Source organism: Rhinolophus hipposideros, assembly GCF_964194185.1.
Source record: "Rhinolophus hipposideros genome assembly, chromosome: 26".
NCBI lineage: Eukaryota > Metazoa > Chordata > Mammalia > Chiroptera > Rhinolophidae > Rhinolophus > Rhinolophus hipposideros.
Genome location: NC_138072.1, coordinates 3,141,932 through 3,165,931, shown reverse-complemented (window position 1 = coordinate 3,165,931; position 24,000 = coordinate 3,141,932). Strand labels below are relative to the sequence as shown.

The 24,000-nt window shown below is 39.0% G+C and overlaps 1 protein-coding gene across 1 annotated transcript in view; it reads left to right on the top strand.

The window, feature by feature from the left end:
• Positions 1-1,835: 1,835 nt before the first annotated feature.
• CRB1 (crumbs cell polarity complex component 1) overlaps positions 1,836-24,000 on the top strand; it is a gene marked incomplete at both ends in the record, with an annotated part of 66,123 nt that continues 43,958 nt past the window's right edge. The window contains 5 exon segments of the mRNA XM_081039177.1: positions 1,836-1,932; positions 18,460-18,608; positions 18,612-19,035; positions 22,368-22,563; positions 23,533-23,669. Coding sequence (XP_080895303.1) covers positions 1,836-1,932; positions 18,460-18,608; positions 18,612-19,035; positions 22,368-22,563; positions 23,533-23,669 — 1,003 coding nt within the window.

Below are 24,000 nucleotides of genomic sequence, written 5' to 3'. Positions count from 1 at the left end.
TGTCAACTGGCTTTCTATGGTGTCGCTGCGTTAGTTTTGAGGTCCATGGTGGAGGCCTTCTTTTTTCATATTTTAAACTTTTTTTTAAAGGCGCATTTAGATTTACAACAAAATCAGGAGTAAGTCCCGAGATTTCTCTTCTACCTCCTCTACTCCCACGGGCAGAGCCCCATTGTCACTATCTCTCCCCGGAATGGTACATTTTTACCAGCAATGAACCTACATGGACACAGTATAATTATCCAAAGTCCAGAGTTCACCTTCGGGTTCACTCTCTGTGGGTTTGAATAAAAGGATAATGACATGTATCCATCATTGTGTTAGGTTGTTGCAAAAGCAATTGCTGCTTTTGCAATTATTTTTAACCTGTCAAACCGCAAGTACTTATGCACCAACCTAATAATATACAGAGTGTTTTCAGTGCCCGAAAAATCCTCTGTGCTCTGTCTATTTATCTCTCCCTGGAGGCCTTTTTAGTACAGATGGAAGATTGTGTTGGTCCAAGATGTGGACCGCCCAGAGTGGGATTATTGCAAAAAAGATGAAGGGATATCTAAGAATAAATACGCAAAAGAAATCCATAGAAAGAATGCTCTAGAAACCAATGGGGAGACCCAATCCTAATGCTGCCACTAGCTCACTGGATGACTCCAGGCAGATAGTATAACTGCTGTGAGTCTCAGTTCTCCAACTGGTAAAATACAGGAATTAGAGTTAACGATGAGAAATGTCTCTCTAATCTGACTTTCTTTTACTCTGATTGTTAAACTGCCCAAATTAAATTGTTTACACAATAGGGCAAAATCTTTAAAAAATAATAACTGTCATGAACTCTGTAAAAAAATAAATAATTTTAAAGGGATAAACTCCACTATGGCAAGGAAAATCCCCTGGGAGTAGAGGAGAGATTAACATAAGTAGAAAACATTAATGCTAACTATCAAAATATCATTCCCCATTTAGATACATGTGCAGCAAATATAAAGATTTCAAAATATATAAATATCTGAGCTATCAAGCTTTTCATAAAATTTGTCATATAAAAAAGTGTAACAAACAATTAGTTTTAACAGTGGATAAAGAGCATTCTCCAGTCAGAGAATAAAGCATTCCGATTTTAACTAATAGATGTTTCTATGAAATGTCCAAAAACAATATAATCTTAAGGACTTGGACAAGTAATCTGAAGAAAAATATTGTAGTCTGTATGATAAGCATATATAAAAAATAAGCAAATGTGTTTTCATTCCACATTTACAGTAAAACAAAAAATCAGGAAATCCCAAAAGATGTACATGTCATCAGCAGGGGATAAAACAGGTTCTGGGCTTGTGAAAGAAATTACTCCTACATAATCTCCAGGACTCTATCTGTTGTATCCACCCCAGAAATCTGGCTGCGCTGTGAGAAATGAGAAACATTGACATCGTCTGTGAATCGTGTTCTGGAGATGCACATTAATATATGGCCACATAGGGTGTCCCCTTAATAGTTGTCAGATCATAACTTTTGTGTGCCAAGACAGTCCTCAGAAATTAATTACTGTGTTAGAGTTGACCGAAGACACTAACCTGATGTAGGTCTTTTTGAGGAGCCATTGTTCATGGAAGAAAAGGCCTCGGGGAGAATGAATCCAGTCCAGCAGGAAACAAATCTGCACCAGGTTTGAAAATTCACCCCATCCTCCTGTGAAAGTAAGATGCTAAGAAGCAGCCAGTGCTTTCTCCATCTAAGCTGCAAGGGGCTGAGATGGCACCTGGGGACTTAGAGGCACCAGCTCCTTTCTGAGTCATTCAGAGGTCAGGAGCAGGACTGGCACCAGACCTCAGCAACACATGAGAGCACGTCCTCTAAATGAGACCACGGCACCTAAGAAAGTTAACTACCTTCTCATCTGCTACCTCAGTTTCTCCCTGCTCATCTGCATAAAAAGTAAGCTTTTTCCATGTATTGAGCTTTTGGTACTTTACCTGACTTTTAAGTATTTCTTGCACATAGTTCAAATGTCATGCATGTTCTGCAGAACACAATGCTTGAAAAAAGAAACAAGTTTGACACCAACAAGTGTCCTGGGTTAAACGGTCGGTGTGCACAATTTTCTGATTCTGGGATTTCCAATAAGTATTTAGCTATAGAAAATGTTCTTTCTTAACCCTTTGAGTTTCTGTGTGGCAGACGATTGAAATGGCCACATAAGAAATAAGATATTTTGTTGTTTACCCTTTTACAAAACAGATTTAACACTTTATCATTGACATACTCTAAAAGGAAGTTCACCATAAGCTATAATGTGTTTTCTTCCCAATACATGTATTTAGCTTCATTTCGTATTCCAACATTTGCTCATACTCTTATAAGCAAGGGGACAGCCTCCATTTTTCCCAAAGGATAATGGTTCAAAGCATCTCTTTTGCAAAGTGAAATGGGCTTCCTTTCTACTGTATGTGCTACCACTTTACAAATGAAGATATTATACTCCACAAAGTTGCCCACATTCACACAGAAGTCATGTTTCTGGGATAATCTTGTCAGATGTGTGGCAGCCTGGATAATCAGAGGAGACAGCATGGCCTCAGCTCTAGGTTTGTGAGGGATGGTGGCTCCTGAACATGTTTGCAATGAAGACAGGCAGTGTGTGTGTTTCTCAAAGGAGCCTCGGATCTGTGTCTGTTGAGTCTGAGTATCAACAGGGCAAAGCCTGGAGCAGCTGCTGCCGAGCAAGGCCACTTGGTATGAGCACACAATGTGGTGTACTCCGGGTCACCTTCTGTGGCTGTACCAGCGAGATAGTGACATGTATGGTTTACAGCTGAGGGTGTAGCTGAACAGGTGAAAATAGCAGTCAATGCTATAGCTAGGGACCTGAAGGCAATTGGAGGAAAAGCAAGTCCAAGTTCAAGTAACGGAACAGTAAAATACCCGATTACAACACAAAAAGGGACAGAGAGAGGACTTTTTTGGTCAGCGATGTTTTTGTTTTTTAAAAAAGTTGTTATTGAAGTAGTTATTCATTCTCCTTGAAACTTAAAGTGGACCCTGGGCCATATGCAGTAAGGAAGTGTTACACAGAAGTGCACAGGTGAGAGGAGAAAGGCACAAAAGAAATGATAAGGCACATAAAAATGCAAGGAGAACTGCGTTTACTATACATTTTTCAGCACAGAACTTCGTAATTTCAACGCAATATATATGAAAATTCCAAGTGTTTGCTGCAGTCCACGTTTAAGGAGATGATTGTGTAACCTTTAAAGTATGCATCTCTTTGTTTAAGGGTCTCATAACTGTGAACCCATAGTTATTCGCAAATAATTTTGTTCTTTCTCTGAATCGGTGATTTTATTGATAGACTTTAAATAAATATTTTGCCATTATTTGACTTATTGTCTTGTACAATATTTTATTAGTTAAGACACTAAAATGGAAGTCTCATTTTGTTTAAGGAGGCAAACTTTTATCTGGCAAGATATGGAGATATTGCCTTCCTCGTCAAAACACTAGTCTGCAAAGTGGAAATGGTGATTATTGCCAACTGCCCTGGAATATTGTGAGAATTCAATAAAATAACGTATGTGCAATGCCCAGCCTGTTCTACCAGGAGCTGTGGTCATAACTTCAGATTCACAATCAAACTCAAGATTCATGACTGGCTTCATCAAGCACCGAGTCTGGTTATCTTTAAGAAAGTTTGCAGGACAAGCCTTGTGGTACACACAACAACAACACAACAGTGGTCTCACGATTCCCAGGCAGGAGTTGGAGCCCAATCATTCTGCACAGTGGGTGCGTGTAGCCACAAGGAACCAAGTTGATTGGACACATTAGCTGGAGGAAGCCAACTACTCTGAGTCCCTTCGAGCCACATTCATGTAACTGGTTAATCACATCTCCCCAGGGTTATGTGAATAGGCTCCATTTCATTAGTGCCCCATGACAGTGAGTTACAATGCTGAGTCTGGTACATGAGGTTCTCGTTGATCCTGCGTCTGAGATTGGTAAATTCCTACCTATTCCTCAGTGGCTGCTGTAAGCCTAATGGTCGAATAATCAGGCTTGGCTGACTCGACAGAAAATGCCAAAGAAAGAGATGTTAATCCTTCTTTTCGAGTATGTAAAATGCTCAGACACATCGCAAGCAAATAAAAATCTTACAATCATTGCATTCGTCTTTTAAAAATGGATCCATCAAGTATTCGTTAAAACACTATCATTGTTGTAAAAAGAAGACAAGAGAATCCACTGCTTGGTTGGAATATCTTCTCTTCATTGATGATTTGACAAAATGATCATGGCTGAAATCAAAGGCTCTCCCTATGTCTCTGTCACAATCCTTCCACTTCGAACAAATTTAAACGTATCTGTCCTTCAAATCATATTATGTTGCAGGTCAGTGATTATCACAGCAGACTTTAACAATTTAGTGCAGTGGGATTGATAGATGGGGACAAGTTGTGGTCTTGAGCGCTGGTGGCTGAAATAGGTTGGCGGTGAAGATCACTGAAGTGTGAGAAGGTTATTAAACTGTGAAGGGTCATTCAAAGCCACACTGAAATCGCTCCGGTTTAGGAACAAGGCTTTCCTGAGAGGTCACAGGCCAGAAGTTTGAGGTGGTGACTGGCAGCAAAGTGAGAAGCAGCCCACCACATGAGAGACATTCTGTGCAGAGGGGGAGGCAAAGCTCTGACCACTTTCACCGGAAGCTGGTCACGCCAGGAGAAACACTTACAGATTACATAGGAAGAGCCTCATCAAGACAGCCCTGCAACTGTCTCACTGAATTTTCATTTTCTGTTTCCCTCCAGGTTGTTCCCTCCAGGTTGTTCCTATTGAGCTTCTCTTACAACTTGGTTTCTTTCCATCTCCCAAATCCTTTGTCCATCTCTCAGATCTGAGTCCCTCTCTGTGTTTGTGTTGTCTTCATTCTCAGCGAGTCTTTCCTCCACGTGGCAGCAAGGAAAGCTCCTTGCTGGTCCAGACTCAGGGACCTTATCATTTGTTTTCAGAAGGAGAGCTTCCATCTACATTTCTTCAAAAAACGTCTCTGGCAGGCTTGGGGTGTGTGTCCCTTTCTGCACTAACTGGGTATGTTGTACTTCAGCTGGACAGCAAGCATGATACTGTCCCTCTGGCCAGAAACAACACTTATTAAATGAGATTATTATAGAAAAGCAAGAAAGAAGAAAGAAAAGAAAGAAAGAAAGAAAGAAAGAAAGAAAGAAAGAAGGAAGGAAGGAAGGAAGGAAGGAAGGAAGGAAGGAAGGAAGGAAGGAAAGGAAGGAAGGAAGGAAGAAAGAAAGAAAGAAAGAAAGAAAGAAAGAAAGAAAGAAAGAAAGAAAGAAAGAAAGAAAGAAAGAAAGAAAGAAAGAAAGACTTCCCGAGTAATCACGAGCAATCAAAATAACAGCAAGGTTTGATTATATAAAATTAAAGACTTTCGTCCAAAAAAGAGACATTGTTCAAAAATTAAAAGACAGACAAGAGTACAGTATATTTAACAGATAAAGAGCTCCTACAAATGAAGAAGAAAGAGATAAACACTAGGGTACCAACTCATGTTGAAAACTGGTAAATAAAGGGAAAAATAAAGCATTTGTTTTTCTTTTCCTGTACAAACTATACTTCAGGATAAATGATAAAAGGTAATGAGGGAATCTCTGCTGGTGTTGGATGGAAAGGTCTGTATTTGTCTGTTAGAAAAACACGGGTCAAATCCAACTTTTCCTTATTGATTTTTTCTGGATGATCACTCCATTGCTGAAAGTAAGGTATTGAAGTCTCCTAATATTATTTATTGCTGTTTATTCCTCTTTTCATTTCTGTTATTATTTGCTTTATATATTTAGCTGCTTCTATGTGGGGTACATAAATTTACAAATGCTATATCCTCTTGATGAATTCTCCCCTTTATCATTATATGATGACCTTCTTTGTCTCTTGGTACAGTCTTTGGCTTAAAGCCTTTTTGTCTGACATAAGTATAGATACTCCTGATTTCTTTTGGCTTCCATTTACATGGAATAACTTCCTCTATCTCTTCTCTTTGTCTTTGTCCTTTAAGTTAAAGTGAGTCTCTTGTAGGCAACATATAGTTGGGTCTTATTTTTTTAATCTAGTAACTTTTGTTTAGGGAATTTAGTCCATTTATATTTAAAGTAATTATTGATAGGTATGGATTGACTGTTGCCATTTTGTTCATTGTTTTCTGGTTGTTCGTTATTCCTTTGTTCCTTTCTTTCTCTCTTGTTCTCTTTCTTTGTAATTTGACCTTTGTCTAATTAATCTGCAGAAGGTGGGGGCTACACTCATTAAAAACTGTTTCTTTGTTTGCTGTAGCCTAGGACTCATGAATGCAAACCCTATTGCCTATCAGAGCCGGGTGAACCAGGGGCCCATCCCTTGGGCAGCAGCCACAAAAGCTGGGGTCCCAGATGTGTGTTCAACTTCTTCCAAGGAGATACTGACAATATGGAGCAAGCTGGAAGGAGATTTGGAATTTTGTTCTGGCAGGCAGTTATAAAGTTCTTTTCTATGACTCTTGTTTTTTTGTCTTTGTCTAAGTGGTTCTACTTTGGTTTTGAACTTATAGCATCCTCCTTCTTCTATCATGTGGTCCTTACTCCTAAAGCGAGGCCTTTCTGGTTTCTTAGTGCTGAGATGTTCAGCAAAGTCTCTCTTCTCTGACTGAGCTGGAACTCCAAGTGTCTAATATTTGCTGTTTTCATTTATCTCAGTCTCTCAGCAGATGATCTCTGGTAAGCCTCCCAAAGACCCATGATGAATAACAGACATTTTTGGGCCCATCATCTGAGTGTCTCTTTGTTCTCGGAAGTGCTGACCTGCAAACTCTGATAGCATCTGCAATCCATGATTCTGATCTCATCTTAGAGACATTGCAGCTTCTCTGAGTGTACTCCTCTCTCAGCATTAAAGTCACTCCAAGCATAAAGACCAGGAGATCGTAGGTGCTTCATTTTGTTTCTAACACGAATCATAGTTCTGCACTAACTGTTTTCAATGCCCGAAAAATCGTTATTTATTGCTCACATTTTAAAGCTGTTTACACTCAGAGAGTAAGTCCCATACCAGCTATTCTGTCTTGAGCAGAACTGGACATTGGTGAAAGGCAGCTGTCTCTTAAAATTATTAGACACTCAGTAGGATCTTAATAAATGGAAAAAAGACAAGTTGGCTTAATATGTTCAGGTGTGTGAAGAATGTGATTCAAGATTAGATAAGAAAGATACATGCACTGTCTATGAACACAGAGAGGATGGACTTTTAAGTTAGTTGGAGTAATCACAGCAAAGCATTTGGTACCTGATGATTCAATCAAAATACCAAACTAGGTTTTGATCCCACACAAAGTGGCATTAAATATTCCCCATCTGTGTTACACACTATTTGACACATATGCACTGTTGATTATTGTGTTGGAACCACTTTAGAAAAAGCCTGGGGTTGAATATAAATATCATGTCAACACAGTTCAGCCAGACAGAATTTCAGAGAATTTCCTTCTCTCCACTCCAAAGCTATGTTTGAACAAAGTGAAAATAAGCACATGGGAAGCAAATACACAGTGCTGAGGATTACAAAAACCCACGTGCTGAGAAAAGTATCATTAACATCATTTAGTTTTTCCATTCATATAGACTCTCTAAGAGTGGAATTATACTTTATGAATATAAATACCCCAAGACAACCAGCTCAATCAGCTTCCTTGTATTTGTCCTTCCCCGCCCCCACCCCCCACCCCCATATTTGCTATAGATTTCTCCAAAGAACGTATTTAATTAAAATAACCTTCAGGTGCAATGAGTTGAGTTGTTCAGTTTGTACAAAGTACTGTGATCTTATCTGAGTTATTAATTAGGTACATTTTTATGTTTGTTTTGGGTTTACTTTAGCCACTACTTCCTTTTAGTGATCTAAATTATTCCTTTCCAAATAAAATATTTAGACAATGATAACAGTTGCTCCTTGTACTAGACACTCTAAAAGGACAACAGGAGAGGTAAACTGAAGTTAACAGCGGTGAACTGAGTTTATCCTGACTTCATGTATTTGACTATTAGCTTTTGATCTGGCAACAACCTTTTTTTGCCCAACACATTTTGCTTCTGGTTTTGATCTAAGAAGGAACCCTAGATACATCTAAGATCTACACTGGGGTGACAGGTTTGAAACACTATGGCCATAATCATCATGTCACCTTCTCAGCACAGGAGTTTTTCTTCAAGAAACTCTGATTCCAAACTATTTCAAAGGTCTTAAAAGCCATAACATCCAACTAACAAATTTGCTACTTAATAACTGAGGCAAGAGAGTAAAGAATAATTTTACTTGGTTTGACTTATGTAGAGCCCTTTACCACAAAATGGTGCCAAAATGTAATAATTACATTACAATTTTAAAATTGATTACATGCTTATGGGGAAAGAGATTAATTAAATTAATGGTTATCAAACATATTTAAAACATGATACATATTACAACTTAATATCTTATAAGAAAATATTACAAGAAGATTACCTTATATATTTAATTTTATTTAAACTAGAAGAGACAACACTATGCAAAGGCATATATTCTATTGGGAAATTCTCTGAAATGTTCAATGGTAGGTTAAAAAATATGAACAATGGCAATGTTTTACATCTAATTTTTACTACATTGAGTCTAAACAGATGGAAATTAAGAGATTTGGCCACCAATTTAAAAGCTGGTTTGGTTGTCTAATTATAATTTCTTTTCTCTGTAAAGTATCAATGAAATACCTTGGGTCACTTTATTGCTTGTACTGTGCTCTAATTTCTCTCTCCCTCTCCATCTCCCATTAGTCTCCATTAAATTTATTTACTCTTTTTTCACCTTTGTTTCAGCCACATAGAAACATTTAGAAACAAAACTATTTGGGGGACGAGGAAAGATGGCGAATGGATGAAAAACTAGCTTCTTGTCTTTTGGGTGGTTACTATAGCAATAATCATAATGGGAGGTTTTTCAGCCGCAACTGGTTTCTATAACAACATGTTAGGGGGCTTTAGAAATAGACCTGAGGTAAATAGATCCTTCAGGGGGTCTCTTAACCCCTTTTACACCACAGAATTAGCGTCCTCTTAGAGGATAGATACTAATTGGTCTGTTTGGTGGAAGCCTAAAAAACATTACTTTTATTTTGTAAAGATCAAACTTGAACTGTTCTATGAAGATCTGTCTTCAGCTGACAGGATCTTAGACTCCTTCATTTTGGAAAATAAGTGATAGCATGCTCACTCGATTTCTTCATCATGAAATCGCAACTGTATTAAAGCTACTCTTTTCATTGTATTACCCCAAACGTGGAAGTCCATAAATATGCCTCACTAAAACATCTATTAATTCTCTCATAGGTCACCCAAAAGCTCTTGCTCTAGAGAAACCTGGTCCACACTATTGTTACACCTGTTGGGCTCACTGATGGGTGGTGATCCTTCTGCTCTAACGATGGAGCCTGAATATTTATTGTTAGTTGCCCTTCGAATTAGGCATGGTTCCTATTTGACTTATAATTTACCAGGTATTGTACATGGAACTTTATTGAAATAGTTCTGAATTTGTTAGGTCTTAGCAAAGTAAAAAAAAAAAAAGATATAGAAGAAAATGAAATACATACGTGTGTCATTTAGGACCCCATTATAACTGAAAGATCAATGGGAATGTATGATAGGAATATGATACCCAAGTAGGTGGTGATAGGCTGCATATAATGTTTCAAGAAAAAAGATATGGAAACCTTAAATATAGTCATACACTCAATTAAATTTAGCGAGATGGGAATTCAGCATGTTTGGTTCAGTTCAATAATGAATTACTGATTATCTCCTGTATGCTGGATACTGGAGGTACAGACAATGATGAATACATGGCATTTATTTTAAAAACTTAATTATGTCAAATAAAAACACTTTGCATATTGAAACAAAATATTAATTTACTTGCTAAATTTATTGCTTTGAAATGAGTGTAGCCATGCCATCCTAAAAGAGATGATGATGGGCATATCTGAGCAAGGGTGCTTTCGTCGAGCGTATGATGTCTTCTGTCTTCACATGAAGTTCACTTCCATGCATTTTCTACCGTAGGGCTATCCTTACACTTCCACTGATTTCTATTCAGGGAAGGTGCCGATCCCCAATATGAGATGTTCTCTTTCAGCTCTCGGAAGGATGTCAGCCACCATGCATCTTCCTGCGATTTCCAAACACTGCTGTGCTCTTTTCATTTCCCTGGCATTCTGTGCTCAGTCCTGAAGCCACAGAGTTCACTGTATATGCCATTGCTATCGTGGGGTGGAGTTTGTCAGATGGGTCCCTGGGAGATGAGACCCTCTCCCAGGAGTGTTGTGGGCTGTGTCGTTGAGCTGAAGTTTGCCTGTGTTCACCATGGTCCCGCTGGGGACGCCATGGGCTCGGACACACCGGGCAGGAATCCAGTCGTCAACTCTCCCAAATCTTACCCAGACCAAATGCACGACGGCATTGTACTTGCTGCTCTCAGCGCCATGGGATTTGGGCTGAATAAGGAGAAAAGGAAATGTATTCACGATGGCTTCCAAGTTACCCAGTAAGCACAGTAACCTGGGTTTTCCCCAAGTCTGGCTCAGAACTTAGAGTGACCTGATAGAAACAAGTCCTTCTCTCTCTGTTTAAGCGTAGTGAGCCAGAAAGTGAGAGGAACAAATTTTCCTGGGGTGAGGCCGATTACTCAGCAAAGCACCAATCAGCATACATTTACTGCCCCATTGAAGAGCTAATATTCCAAGTGTGATCGGAACTGAACCCACAGAACAAATCTGCAGCTATACTGAAGAAGCACATATTATTGTAGCTCCTAAACTTAAAGAGTTCATTTGCTCATTGTAAAGACAGATCTCCATACATGAAAGGGAGACCAATTTAGGAAATACATAGATACGCGTGAAGCTGTGTCTTAACAGCGATAAGCTCTGGGGCTGTTTGGGCCAGGAGATCAACAAGAATGCAGAGATACGGGCAGGATCCGTGGAAAGAAGTATGCCTTACATTAGGCTTGTAAGGACGTGCCCACAGTTTGAATATACATCATAATGAGTAAACTCTTAGAAAACATGTGAAATGTCTTCATTCATGGCAACCACGGGACGCATGTCAGATACAGAGCATTTAAAGCTTGGAGGACTAATACTTTCCTTGTAGCTATCACCACACATTATTTTTTTTCTAGGCTTTATTCTCTGGACCCAAATATGAGAAAGCTGTCATGATCTGCACAGTCCAAGAGGGCAGCCACTGGTCACATGTGGCTTACGTGGAACAGAGAGGTGCTGTAACTATCTCATCCATTTTTAATGCTAATTACGCATTGAAATGACAATGTTTTAGCAATATTTGGTTAAATAAAATATGTTATTCAAGTGAATTGTACTTGTTTGTTTTTACTTTTTGGTTCTCCTCTGTACTGGAGGACTTAACATTCCAATTCCATGCTGCGGCTCATATACTTCCATTCGACAACAGTGATTCAGCTTCTCGTCTTTAAAGTGTAGTTGTTGGACCAGGCACATGGGCACCCTGTCCCTGGGAGCTGATCATAAATCCTGAATCGCAGGCCTCACCCCAGAACTGCCGGCCGACTCGGCCATTTCATGAGACCCTCGCTGGTTCGTCTGAACAACAAAGTTTGGATATTGCTGCTCTAGATAAAAAGAAACATGCAAGGTCTTTTTTATGATTCCATCTCCTTTGTATTTGGATTTTTTTTCCAAATAAATGTTTTGAAGTCTTCTTGGTACCCTAATCTATCACATATTAGCTGCATAAAATTGGGGGAAGTTATTTAACATTCCTGAACCTGAACTCCTTACTTTTAAAATGGATATAATAGTACCCCCAACCCCATAATTTTTCTACAGGGTTAAACAAGACACTAAGGGTTATGCACATATCCCCAGGAACCAATAAATTGGAGGCATTTTTATAACATCAATAATAAAATTGAAAAATTAAATTATTCGATTTTTTTTCATTCTTATATTGTCCATACTATTTTGGTGTACAGTGTAATGGGCTAAAGTTTTTAAGGGCTGTTTTTAATTATTTCATCAATTTTGCTTAATTTATTTTCTTTAACCTTAATTGTATATACTTACTTAACATTAATTGTGTATAATATACTTCACATTTTAATAATTCTAGAAAATATGAAAACTCTCAGGCCCCTTTTTAGAACAAAAATGCTGTGTAGCTACATTTCTTGAAATTATATCTGTTGATCATTGATCACTTAAAATACTGGTGCTTTTATGGAGTGGGGAGAAAACTTACTTTTCTTTTAAAATGTTTTTAGCATTCCTGTGGGGATTTCAATTTGCTAGAGGCAAAGGAGCTGGTCAAATGTAAGTCTATTCCTTAAGTAAAAGGGGTCTTTTAAAAGGCTGTCATCATTTGCGTATATGCAGATTATAATAAGGCCAGAGATCCATGCCTGAGTACTTTAAATGAATGTACTGTCAAAGGAATGTAATTAGACCCTCATTAAAATGTGCAATGATGACATTTAGTTGAAATGACCTTCACCGTTTGCATCATTTTGTCATGTTCTAAGGATGACAAAGGGGCATCTTCTGTGAGGTGAGTGGGTGTGATTGCAGCCAGGGGCATGCACCTGGTCATCCCCCTAACCGTCGTGACGGAGACCGGATCCAATCTGGACCCTGTGCTTAGGTGTGCGGGTTGCATACCCGAGGACCCAGAGGTGCTTTTTCTTGGGGGGGAGGCTTTGAGAGCCAAAGAAATCTTTGGAGGAACAGGCCCTGATTTCATCTGTGATAATGATGATGACTGTAGATAAAAGCATCCCACAAAATGCCCATCATATACAAGGGATTGAAAATACTACGTTTATGGAACGTTTCTCAGCGAGGCCGTGGACCCTCCGCAGAGGAGGTTAGAGTAGAACAGGGATGGTGACAGGCTGGTGGCACCAAGGAACTTGGGCCACAATCTCCTCAGACAACGTGTGCTGACCATAAACTTGTGCTTCCCAGGACTCCCCAAACGTGAAGTCTCTCTCCAATAGATAGAAATTTTCCCTGGATTCATTCATTGATTAAACATACATGTACCAAGCACCACTGTGTACACGGCACTTTGCTAGTCAATACACAACTACCAAGACATACATGCTATGGACACTGCACTGAAAGGAAAGCTAAATATTATTGGCTAACTAAGGACTTTATTCTAGATTTTTGCAAGGCACTTTATGCATGTCATGTTTTTTACCCCCATGATAATCACGAGATGACAACAGCAAGAATAACGACCTGTAATGTTCACTCTCTGCCAAGCTCTGTCATGGATTTTATGTACGTTAACTTAATGTCCACAATAAACCTATGAGTAGGTATCATATTTACAGAAATGGAAACTGAGGTATAGAGGTGTGAAGTGTCTGCATAAAACTCAGTAAGTGGCGGAACCCAGATTTGAACCCAGGCTGGGAAGTCCCTGGCCTTAAGTGCGATGCATATGGCTACGGATTATCGCCTTTATTCACGAGAACGCCAGTGTTCAGTGACACTGATTTTTCTAAAATCTCAGAGATGGCACATAGCAGAGCTAGAATCTAAACCACTGTTTTTCCATAAAACTCTACTCTTGCCATTACATGAAACTGGCCTCACCTTAGTATTTAAGACCACGTATGTAGAAGTAACTATACATAAGACAGTGAGTGCCTAGTTTTTTAGAGGCCCTGGGAATGCAGAAGAAAAGAATGGTCTAAAAGAGCCCATCTCCTTCTCATTTTAACTGCTCCCTAAAGATCCTGTCACACAGGACATCAAAGTAAGTGACTGACCTGATTATTTGCTCTGATTCGCTTGATTTTATCAAAAGAGGTGAAAGGAAGAACTTCACAGCTAGGCTTAAATGAGAATTCAGGTTTCCTTGCTCACTCATTCATTATTCAACAAATCTCCAGTGACCCCCCTTCCCACCACCACCACCACCACATGCAAACCATTTTGACTGAGTCCTGCATACAGATATGCCAGCCGGCACACGTTCCTCCCCCCGCTGGTCCCCCTGGAATTAAGTTTCATTCTCGGCAGAAAGTCAGGCTAAAGACAAGTCAACCAGCCACTTACCCCTTACAAATGGAAACTCTTAGATCTGGACATTTCTACTCTATCTCCTACAACAAACTTTATACCTTCTATTTGATTCTAACAGCAGCTCATTATGGATCTGATTTGAAACCAGGAAGGTCCCAAATAGTGGCTGCTCAACAATCCAAACTACGACTGAAATTGTTAGGTGGTTGACCAATATGAACAGGGCCATCCAATCTGCCGCATTTCTGAATGGAGCTGAGGAGACGGCACATCTTGAATAAAGAGTCTATTTTTCTTTGAGAGCTGAATTAGTCTTCTTTATTAAGGCAATGGCTGTTTTAATTTATAGAAACCAGCAATGGCTTTTGAGATGTAATTTAATGAAATATAAAAATCCTATAGTATGTTAAATTTTAAAAACAACAAGGATATAAACAAAAAAGTCTATGTAAAGACACTAGAGTTTGTTTGAATGTAAGCAAAACAAAAGTGCAAATAAAAAGATTAACAAAGTGACTCATTGGCAAATGCTTATTTTTTAACTCATCTGTAGGAAAAAGATCTTTTTATAGGAAAGAATATCAGCAACCATTTCCGTAGGTGTGGCTGGGGATATCACAGTTTACATCTGCCATGCCGCTGTTCCTCTCCCACTTTTCTTTAGGCAAAATTGGGTTAAATAAATACGAAAGATAGAATTAAGATAGAAGCGACTGTGCCTTTGCACATTTTAAAAATCACTCCACACCACAGCGAGCATTCCCTCTTCTCCACTCAAGCCAGCAGTTCCCCAGGTCCCTACCCACGTCCAACCATCTGAGGAAAACACAGTTGAGTCCATGCCTCAGAGCAATGAGACCAACCAGCTTTATCTGACCTGGGGGAGGCCACTGGGGAGAGTTTGATCTAGCCGAATATGGGGCCTATTACCAATGACTGCTTTAACCCAGACATGAGCAGTACGTCTGTCCCATCCACCCCCCTCCCTTTTCTTCTAAGAAAGGCTACACTTGATGCTTAAAGTCAGTCTCGGTGAAAACGAGGACCAGAGGTGGAGCTGGTCAGAGTTATCGGTTGAGAATGAGGCAGTGCCTTCCAGGGAAAGACAAAAAATAGTTGGGATGAGAGGTAAATAGAAAATAGAAAATTAAACAAGGGTCAATGGCTATTGATTCGCGTGTACATACACATATGCAAGTTTAACCCACAAGGAACTCTTGGAGGCCAGGGCCGTGCTTGTGACAATTAGTACCCCGGACACACATCCTTATCCTTTGTTGCCTTCAGAGGTGCTGTGTGGAGACAGAAACATCAGGTCCTCCGAACAGGTGAGCCTTTGTCCCAGCTCTCACTTCACAAGGTATTTCCCTCCGACCCAAAAGTTTACACAGCTCTCAAACTACACAGTGAGATGTTAACAATTTTCTTGTGAAAAACAAACCCCAGAGAACAGATCTTTTCTGAGTCTAATCCCCGTTTATCTTAGTTTGATTCTGAGCAAGTCTGGGTACTTTCTGGGGAAAATGCCCTTGGCATGTTGAATTAATCCATCCAAGCATCTTACGTCAGGGTGGACATGGGTTTGTGTTTTGTTTCCTAAAATAAAATTCCTGCCGTGAAAATGTGTGAAGTGAACTGTGCCTGTTTTGGTTATTACTGTTATTGCTGTATTTTGTGCCAATTCAGTAAATTCTCTATTAGGAACCCCAAACTTGAAGCATCTTACAACAGTAAGAGCTAACATTTACTCAGCACTTACCATACGTCTGCCACGCATTTAAATCTAGTGGCTGAATTCTCAAAAAAAAACCCTAAGAAGTTCTTTCTACTGTTCTCTCCTTTTCTGCAGCTGGGGAAACTGAGGCTGTGAGTGGCAGTACCTCAAGGACTTTGCTCCTTTCCACTGCACTATCCTTCTCTTTCTGGCAAAATTCCCATGGTTGACTTACGCAAACATTGACCAAAATATTGATTGATATCGACAATAGAAAACCATTTGACAAAATTTTCAGACGTTTCCTTCATGGATGATTTTTAAATCAGAGAATTACCTACCTATTTTATAGATTAGTGCATTGAAACCATCAAGGACAGAGGAAGAAATACTATTTATAATAGTCATTGAGAAACTCTGTTCCCCGAAAATGCTCTTCCCTGAAATCACCTTGTCATGTTTCATTGCTCTGAATAAATATCCTCCCCTTATAAATGAGTACATTATCAATATGGCTTTTTTCCGAGTAACTGGAATTATTAGAAAACACACACACACACACACACACACACACACACACACACGCGCACACACACACTAAATAACATTTAACACAGGCACTCATCTTTAAAACTGGTCAAAATAATTTTTGCGTCTCTCTCTCTCTCTCTCTCTAATTTATTTATATGTATATTTATATTAAAAATGTATACATATATTTTTAGCACTAACAATACCAAAATAGCAAATACAAAAGAATTCCTTACAGTAACTATACAAAATACTTCATTTTCTCTTGAACAGAGGTTTTCAAATTGCTACTGTCAACCCCTAGGGCTCCTTGGAGATGTCCCCAGAAAGGGCAGGAAGCCGAGTGACTGGACTGCATGGGCCCCTCCCTTCCTCAAGCTGAGCTGGTCCACATTCCAATTTTGTGTACTGGGATTACTCGTGACATTTTCTTTGAAGGATTTCTGCTGCACTTAATAAAAGAAAAAAAAAAAGAAAATCCGAAACCCAGTGTTCTAGAACTTCTTACAATATCCAGTAGATGGCAAACTTTACTGCAAGGAAACAATTTGGCAGCCGATATAAATTGGTCTGAAAATGTCAGTTCCATTTCCCGTCCAGTAGTTTCTCACCCTGTGTCTAACTCTCCTATTAAACCTGGAAATGAAATTCTCTATGGCCACTTCCCTGGGAGCTAAATTCCAATTATAATTTCAAATAGTCTTAGAAGTCTTTGCGTGTGTGTCCACTTAAGTCTTGTTCTAAAGGTATTACCACTATGAAAATCATTTTATTGTCCACTGAGTGTACACACGTTGTATAGGAACAATATGATAATACATGCAGATAGTTTTCATTTTAACTGGAATAATCATAACCCTTACTTCCGTCTGCTTTTATTTAATTCGTTGTTTTTAATAAGGTCGTACATTGTAGTTCCTTTATGTTTGAAAAATATAATTTTCTTTCAGACAAGCAATTGCCTTTGTGTGTTTAGTAGACAGGTGATGCATCAGTTAATAGGCCGAGGGCACGGGCTGTATTTCCAGTAGGGCCTGTTAGCCTCCCGCCCTCCAACATGCCCAGGAACCCAGGCAGCCCCTAGTGGAAATGGTGCCAATGACGCCAGCCACCCCAGAGAGGACCTAGTGAAAGGGTGTGCTTGTGCTTGCTAGTTGACCTTGTCCAAAACTAGTACTGAAAACAACTCCAAGTATACATGGAAACAAAGTGATGGGGTGTGTGTGATCAGATTACAAATCGATCTACAGTGATTTTATTAGTGACAGAATGCCAATACCTCTCAAGCTTTTGTTCTTTCTTCAAATAACACCCTTCCTTCACTTGCATTCATTTAAAACCCTACCTCAAGTACCTTTCCTTCAATGACGCTCTTCCTGGCACGCTTTCCCTGGCCCTGTGATTGCCTGGCATGGTCCCTGTTTTTGTTGTGACATTGTCCCCCTGCTTTCCAATAAGTACGTATCAAACAACTGCTATGAGACACGTGACGTTACAGATCCAGGAAATACCGAGAGACAAGGTCTCTTCCCTTCCTGCATGGAGCTCACATTCTAATGAACAAAATGGGAAACAAACAAACAGACATATACACAAAGCAATGAGGACGTTTGAAATACATGTGTCATAGAAAATAAAACAGTAAGAGTGTAGGAAAGGCATTCAGAGAAAGCTTTTATGAGGAAGTGACATGAACAATTAGAAGCCAGTCATGCATTTGAAGATGTGAGAGGATAGCCATCATCTGAAAAACATCTCAAGTAAAAGGATGATTATTAGCCAAGTTTTCCCACAGGGAACAGAAAAGGTTTGCTCTCAAATCAACCCTCCTGATAACATGTAAACTTTCTGTGCACAAGTGCTGGAGGGAAAGTGTTGACTGCCATAAAGATTCCGCAGAAGATATTTGTAAAAATCATCATTAATGACAAAACTCATTGTTAGAACACACACAGCTACATATGTGTCCCACTAATGAGTTTGTTTGGCATCGCACGAGGAGTGGGAAAAGATGAGTTCTGTAATTTTATCCTCAATCATTTATTTATAAGCGTTACCGAAATTTTTTATTCCCTTGTAGATTCCCTTTGCAATAAAAATGATTCCAGGTCCCTCTCCAAATCTTGCCCACACAATTCACCATGCCATGGTTTTGCAAAAGACAACAATTGCCGTTGTTTAAACACAGCCATGAATTTGGACAAAGACTGTGAGCACATGACAGATCCTTGATTCCCCAACCCCTGCCAAGGAAATGCCACTTGTGTGAACACCCCAGAAGAAAGGAGCTTTCTGTGCCAATTTCCCCCTGGGTATCACAGGACGACCTGTGAAACTGCCAGCAGCTCCTGTGGCTCCTGCCAACACTGGGGGACTTGTCCCAAGGATCCTGTGCACCCTGTGTGCATTTGCCCTGCTCGATATGCTGGAAGAGTCTGTGAGCTGGACCTCGACGAGTGTGCTTCAGGCCCTTGCCACAAGGGAGCAGTGTGCCAGGATGGACACAATGGCTGCTTCTGTGTCCCTGGATATCAAGCCAGGCCCTGTGACTTGGAAGAGGGTAAATGTGTCTCGGATCCTTGCAGAAATGAGGCTATGTGCCTCCACAAGGTCGGAAGATACACTTGTCTTTGTCCCCGAGATTATTCTGGAAAGTGTGATTAGATTTGAATCCCAGATGATGTAATTCACTTTCTGTTTGTTTAATGTAACAGAAGAGGTGACGTTTTATCGCCCATCCAATTGCTTAGGAAAATTAATCACGCGATAGAACGCTTTCTAAACCACTACAAATCCACTGAGCTTAAAGGTTTGTGTACTGTCACCACCGTTGTTGCTCCACATGGAGCCCTACATTATTTAAAACTCAGATTCAGTCTGGAGGCAGTGGGTTCTCTGGAACCCAGATTTCCAGGTCAGGGCCATTCACGGCTCCTCATCAGGGGAGATGCCCTTCATCCCAGCTCAAGTGTGACCTCTACTGCCCAAAGCCCAACCTTGCAGCCTGCTGGGAAGGTATGTATCCATAGATTGGTTGGGTACATGCTGGTGGGTTCTAGTGCTGGTGTGAACAGAGCAATGACAGCCGGGATGATGGAGCACGGCACATGAGGTAAGTCCTGATTTTATTAAGAAAGAGGTCACTTCTTGTTTAATCTCTTGAAAATAGCAAATAAAAGTAGCGTGCTTTTCAAACATAGCATCTCGCACACTCTGAAATGGGTTAGTCTGAATGAAACTTTATATGTATTTTAATATTAGTTTAGTCCCTGGATGAATGTTTGTGACAGAATTTTACAGTTAAGATGTTTCTATGTCTTACAGAATCAGCCACAGAAGCTGTTCACTGTAACAGCTTTCAGTTTACTGTTGCTGTTTATAGCTACATATAGTTATCAGGACATAGAGCCATGCTTAATAACACTAGTCATAAAATGAATGTTTCCACACAGAATGCACCACACAGTTCTGGTACTTTTTGAAAGTCAATTAATTGTATATATTTAATGGCTATAAGCAAGTAGCGATAAGCATCCAAATAAAATATGAAAGTTGTAGTCAGTTACCCAGATGTTTTATCTATGAAGCCAAGCATCTGGAAATACAAAAACATCTGGATGACTGACTGTACTTATCACTTTTCACTCAGCTAGTTTGGCATCATGCCCACACAGACCAAATCATTTTTGTCTATATCAGTAGCAAAGAGCTACCATAAGAATGATGTTAAATAATATTAAGAGTAATATAAATAAATCTCCGCAAAATAATCGTTGCTTGAAATTGTATCTGGGCTTATGCCATATATCAAGATCACTTTGAAGCCAAAATAGTTAAACATATAAATGGAGCTTCAGTACTTAAATAATGGTTTATAACGTCTGTCTTAAGCATTAGGAAGCAATCTGGGTATATACCTCCGAGTGTGGATTTTATTTAAATTAAAAAATAAAATTTAGAAAAGTGTTACTGTTTGAAACCACTGATTTGGCTTTCTATGTTAACACTTTACAGCAAATATAGATGACTAAAATACCAAAGGACATAATCCAATGTCATATAGGTAAAGGCACCATGGAAAAGTGGGTTGACAAGGTGGACAGGAGAACACTGGAATTGCAGAAACGTTTTCATGTGCACAGGCAAGTCAGTGTACCTTACATGTACTAGGATGAAACAGAAGAAGGCATATGAAATTACCTCCCTCTGGCCCTGCATATGGTAGGTGTTTAATAAGTGCCAGTGGCTCCGTTCAGACAGCACTATAGGAACTACCCAGAGAGCACTATGGAAATCCATGTTGACCAAACATTCCTGGGTGAGCATAGATCACTCTCCTTAAAGTCATGATTGACCAGTAACCTTTTAGGGGAGGTAATTTTGTACCTCACAAGTACTGAGTCCTAACAGGTTATAGTTTTAGTTGCTATATATGTTAAAAAATAATTGTATAAAATTTTTAAAAAGTATTTATCATTTCTGTTTTTCGATCCTTCCTGGAAAAGTGAAAGAGGAATCTATTATTGTATTATTTCACATGGCCGAAATAAAGATGTTAAAACAATACTGAAAAGCCCTTTCAGAGAGAGAACTAGAATGAGCAAGCAGGTCTTCCGCCAGCCATTTCAGGGCTCTTTCCCATGATGTCACTGATGGAAATTCTTCACAGACAGGGTTAGAAATAGCCAGGCCTCAGAGGGCAAGCCGTGTACTGGGAGCAAATACTCTTCTACAACATACCATTTTCACTGATATAAAACTTAATTTTTAATTCTTCTTTTCCTTCTCAAAGAACAATCAAATTTCATATGCTGACATCCCTTTTAACTGAGGTCTTTGTAGCATCTGGTCACAGTCGTAAATGGCAGGTGAAGTTACACTATCCTACCGCATTTTCTATCAGGAAATGGGGCAAAATCAATCAAACTACTAACAACTGATGGAAAGCCCTCAATATCATTTTAATACATAATTTATTATTCTGGGTTATAGGCACAGATATAAAGATGGTTAAATGTAGATATTCCCTCTTTTGTGTCTTTTACAAACTGTATGCGACTCTGATTATGGTGTATCAGATAATATTTTGACAGATTCAGCAGGGTAGTTTGTTATCTCAGTATGAATGCTTTTACAAATCTTAAACTTATTTTGCTCAATAAATAATCTTCATCTACTATTTTTTGGGGGGTAGGTATAGAATTTTAAAATGTAACAATATCTTAAAGAAGCTTCTAATAATACCACTAATTACATTAAATTTAAGTCACAAACTGAAGTAGTATTTTACAACACTACAGAAGATTTGGACTTACAAATGCCTATGTAAAACCTTTTAGAGCTTAGGGAAATAAGTGCACATCATATCTGTACAAGAAATGTTTGTAGAAAGAACAAGTATTGTTTTTGTTCTTTAGCAAATACTTTGTATGGACCAGGTACTGTGATAAGCACTTTAGTACAGATTGTATTTATAGTAATAACCCTAGGAGGTTATTGCATCTATTGGAACAGAGATATGGAAAGGTTAAGGAACTCACCCAAAGTCATACAGTTAATAAAAGGCCAAGATCCCAACCACGCCATTTGCTTTGTAGTCCGAGCTTTTTTTTTTTTTTTTTTTTTTTTTTTTTTTGCCCACTGCTCTATACGACGCATAACTAAACTGCTTAAAAATAATTGAACAACACTGACCAGCCCCTTTTAGGCTTCCAACCAAAGTACAGTTACCAATAACTTTGTTTTAAAAATGACTTGTTTCCACGGACTTAAAAGCTCCAAGCTGTTGTATGCAGTGGCTGTTTGTCACAGCCGCTCTGTGCCACCCCTCACACCCATGCCAAAAAGTTACTATCATTACAATTAAGGAGGAAAATTATTTTGGGTAACATAACACTTGACAAGAGCTTTGGCAAACAAAGCATTGCCAAGTAGTTAAAATGTTAACATTTTGCTAAAACTTTTCGTCTGTGTTGACTTTTTGAAAAGGTATAAACTGTGAGTTGGAAGTTGATGAATGCTGGTCCCAGCCCTGCCTAAATGGTGCAACGTGTCAGGATGCTCCGAGGGTGTATTTCTGTGACTGCAACCCTGGGTTCGTAGGGGAGCACTGCGAAGTCAACATTGATGGGTATACCAGTGAGCCATGCCTCCACGGGGGACTGTGCAGGGATGGAGGCAACAGGTACGTTTTCACCTGTGTTTGGGTGACTGGCTTAGAACTCATTGGCCAGAACTAGTATTGCAGGTGAGTTTGGAGATCTCACTTCCTTAACTTCAAACTTTCAGATTGCATTATATTTTGACAAAAATTTGTAACATTCATATTTTACTCAAAAATGCACTCTTCGTTGGTCATCAGTCCAAAGAATGAGGATTTTCCAAGTCACTGTTGTTTGGAACTGCTAACATTATAGAAAATTGCGAGCTTTTCAATTCCATGAAATAAGCCTGTTGTTGATAGGGTAGGTGCAAAAGTAAAGCTGGAGGTTATTCTACATGTGATTATAAGGTTGTATTTATTTAACAAGCATAGAAATCAAGCAATGAAAAATAAATCCTTTAGGAATTTTATATAAACAGTGTTATTAAATGAATTTAAAGTAAGAGAACATAAGTCATCATTCATAGAATGGGGCTTTTCCTGCTTTTTCATAATTTATTGTTTCATTTTTCATAAGGGACCTTACTAATGGGCTCTCCATATAAAAGAATGACACGATGGTATAAGTCATTCTCCACTGCCTTCACAAATATTAACAACTCTGTTTATTATTATTTAGTAATTTATTCAGTATTTCTGATGCTTGATGTCCTATGTCTATTCTTGCTATACACATTCAATTACCATGATAACCCTATGACATCTTTTCAATTTATGGATGAGGAAACTAAAGTAAACAATCATGATTTCCAAATAATTCTGCAGGAAAAATTAAAATACCAAACGTGTATTGAAAAATACCAACAGGTATTCATGTGGAAACACATAAATGATTTCAGGCTTATAAAGATAATTTCCCAGCATTTTTTGAGATAAATAGTAAAAACATTCCACAGGCCTCAGGTTGATGGACCGGTGAAGAGACAGAATAAAGGTATTTGCTCTCAATACAACCAGGAGTTGATGTGATCATTTCATTTTACTCTCCAGATACAGCTGTAACTGCACAGGGAGTGGATTTACAGGGACACACAGTGAAACCTTGTTGCCTCTATGTTGGTCAAAACCCTGTCACAACAATGCTACATGTGAGGACAGTGCTGACAGTTACACTTGTCACTGGCCTGGGAAGTGACAAAATGTCGTCCACCATTTTAAAAAAAAATTTTTTTTGGCTTAGAATAGGAACAAATCACTTACAGCAAATTGAAACTAAAAATTCTTATTGTTAAAGGTCTGAAACCAACTCATTCTTCTAGTTATCACTGTGTAATTTAATTGTATTGTTCAGGGCTCACCTATACCTGCTGCTACACTATGCATTGTCTAAAGTAGGTTTCCAAGCTACCCAAGCATCAGAACCTTCTAAAAGAAACAGGGAAAAGAAATCAATGGAAGAATCAATTTCAGCATGATCTTCATGGAGAACAATTCACTAGAAGAAGCTTCTTTTCATCT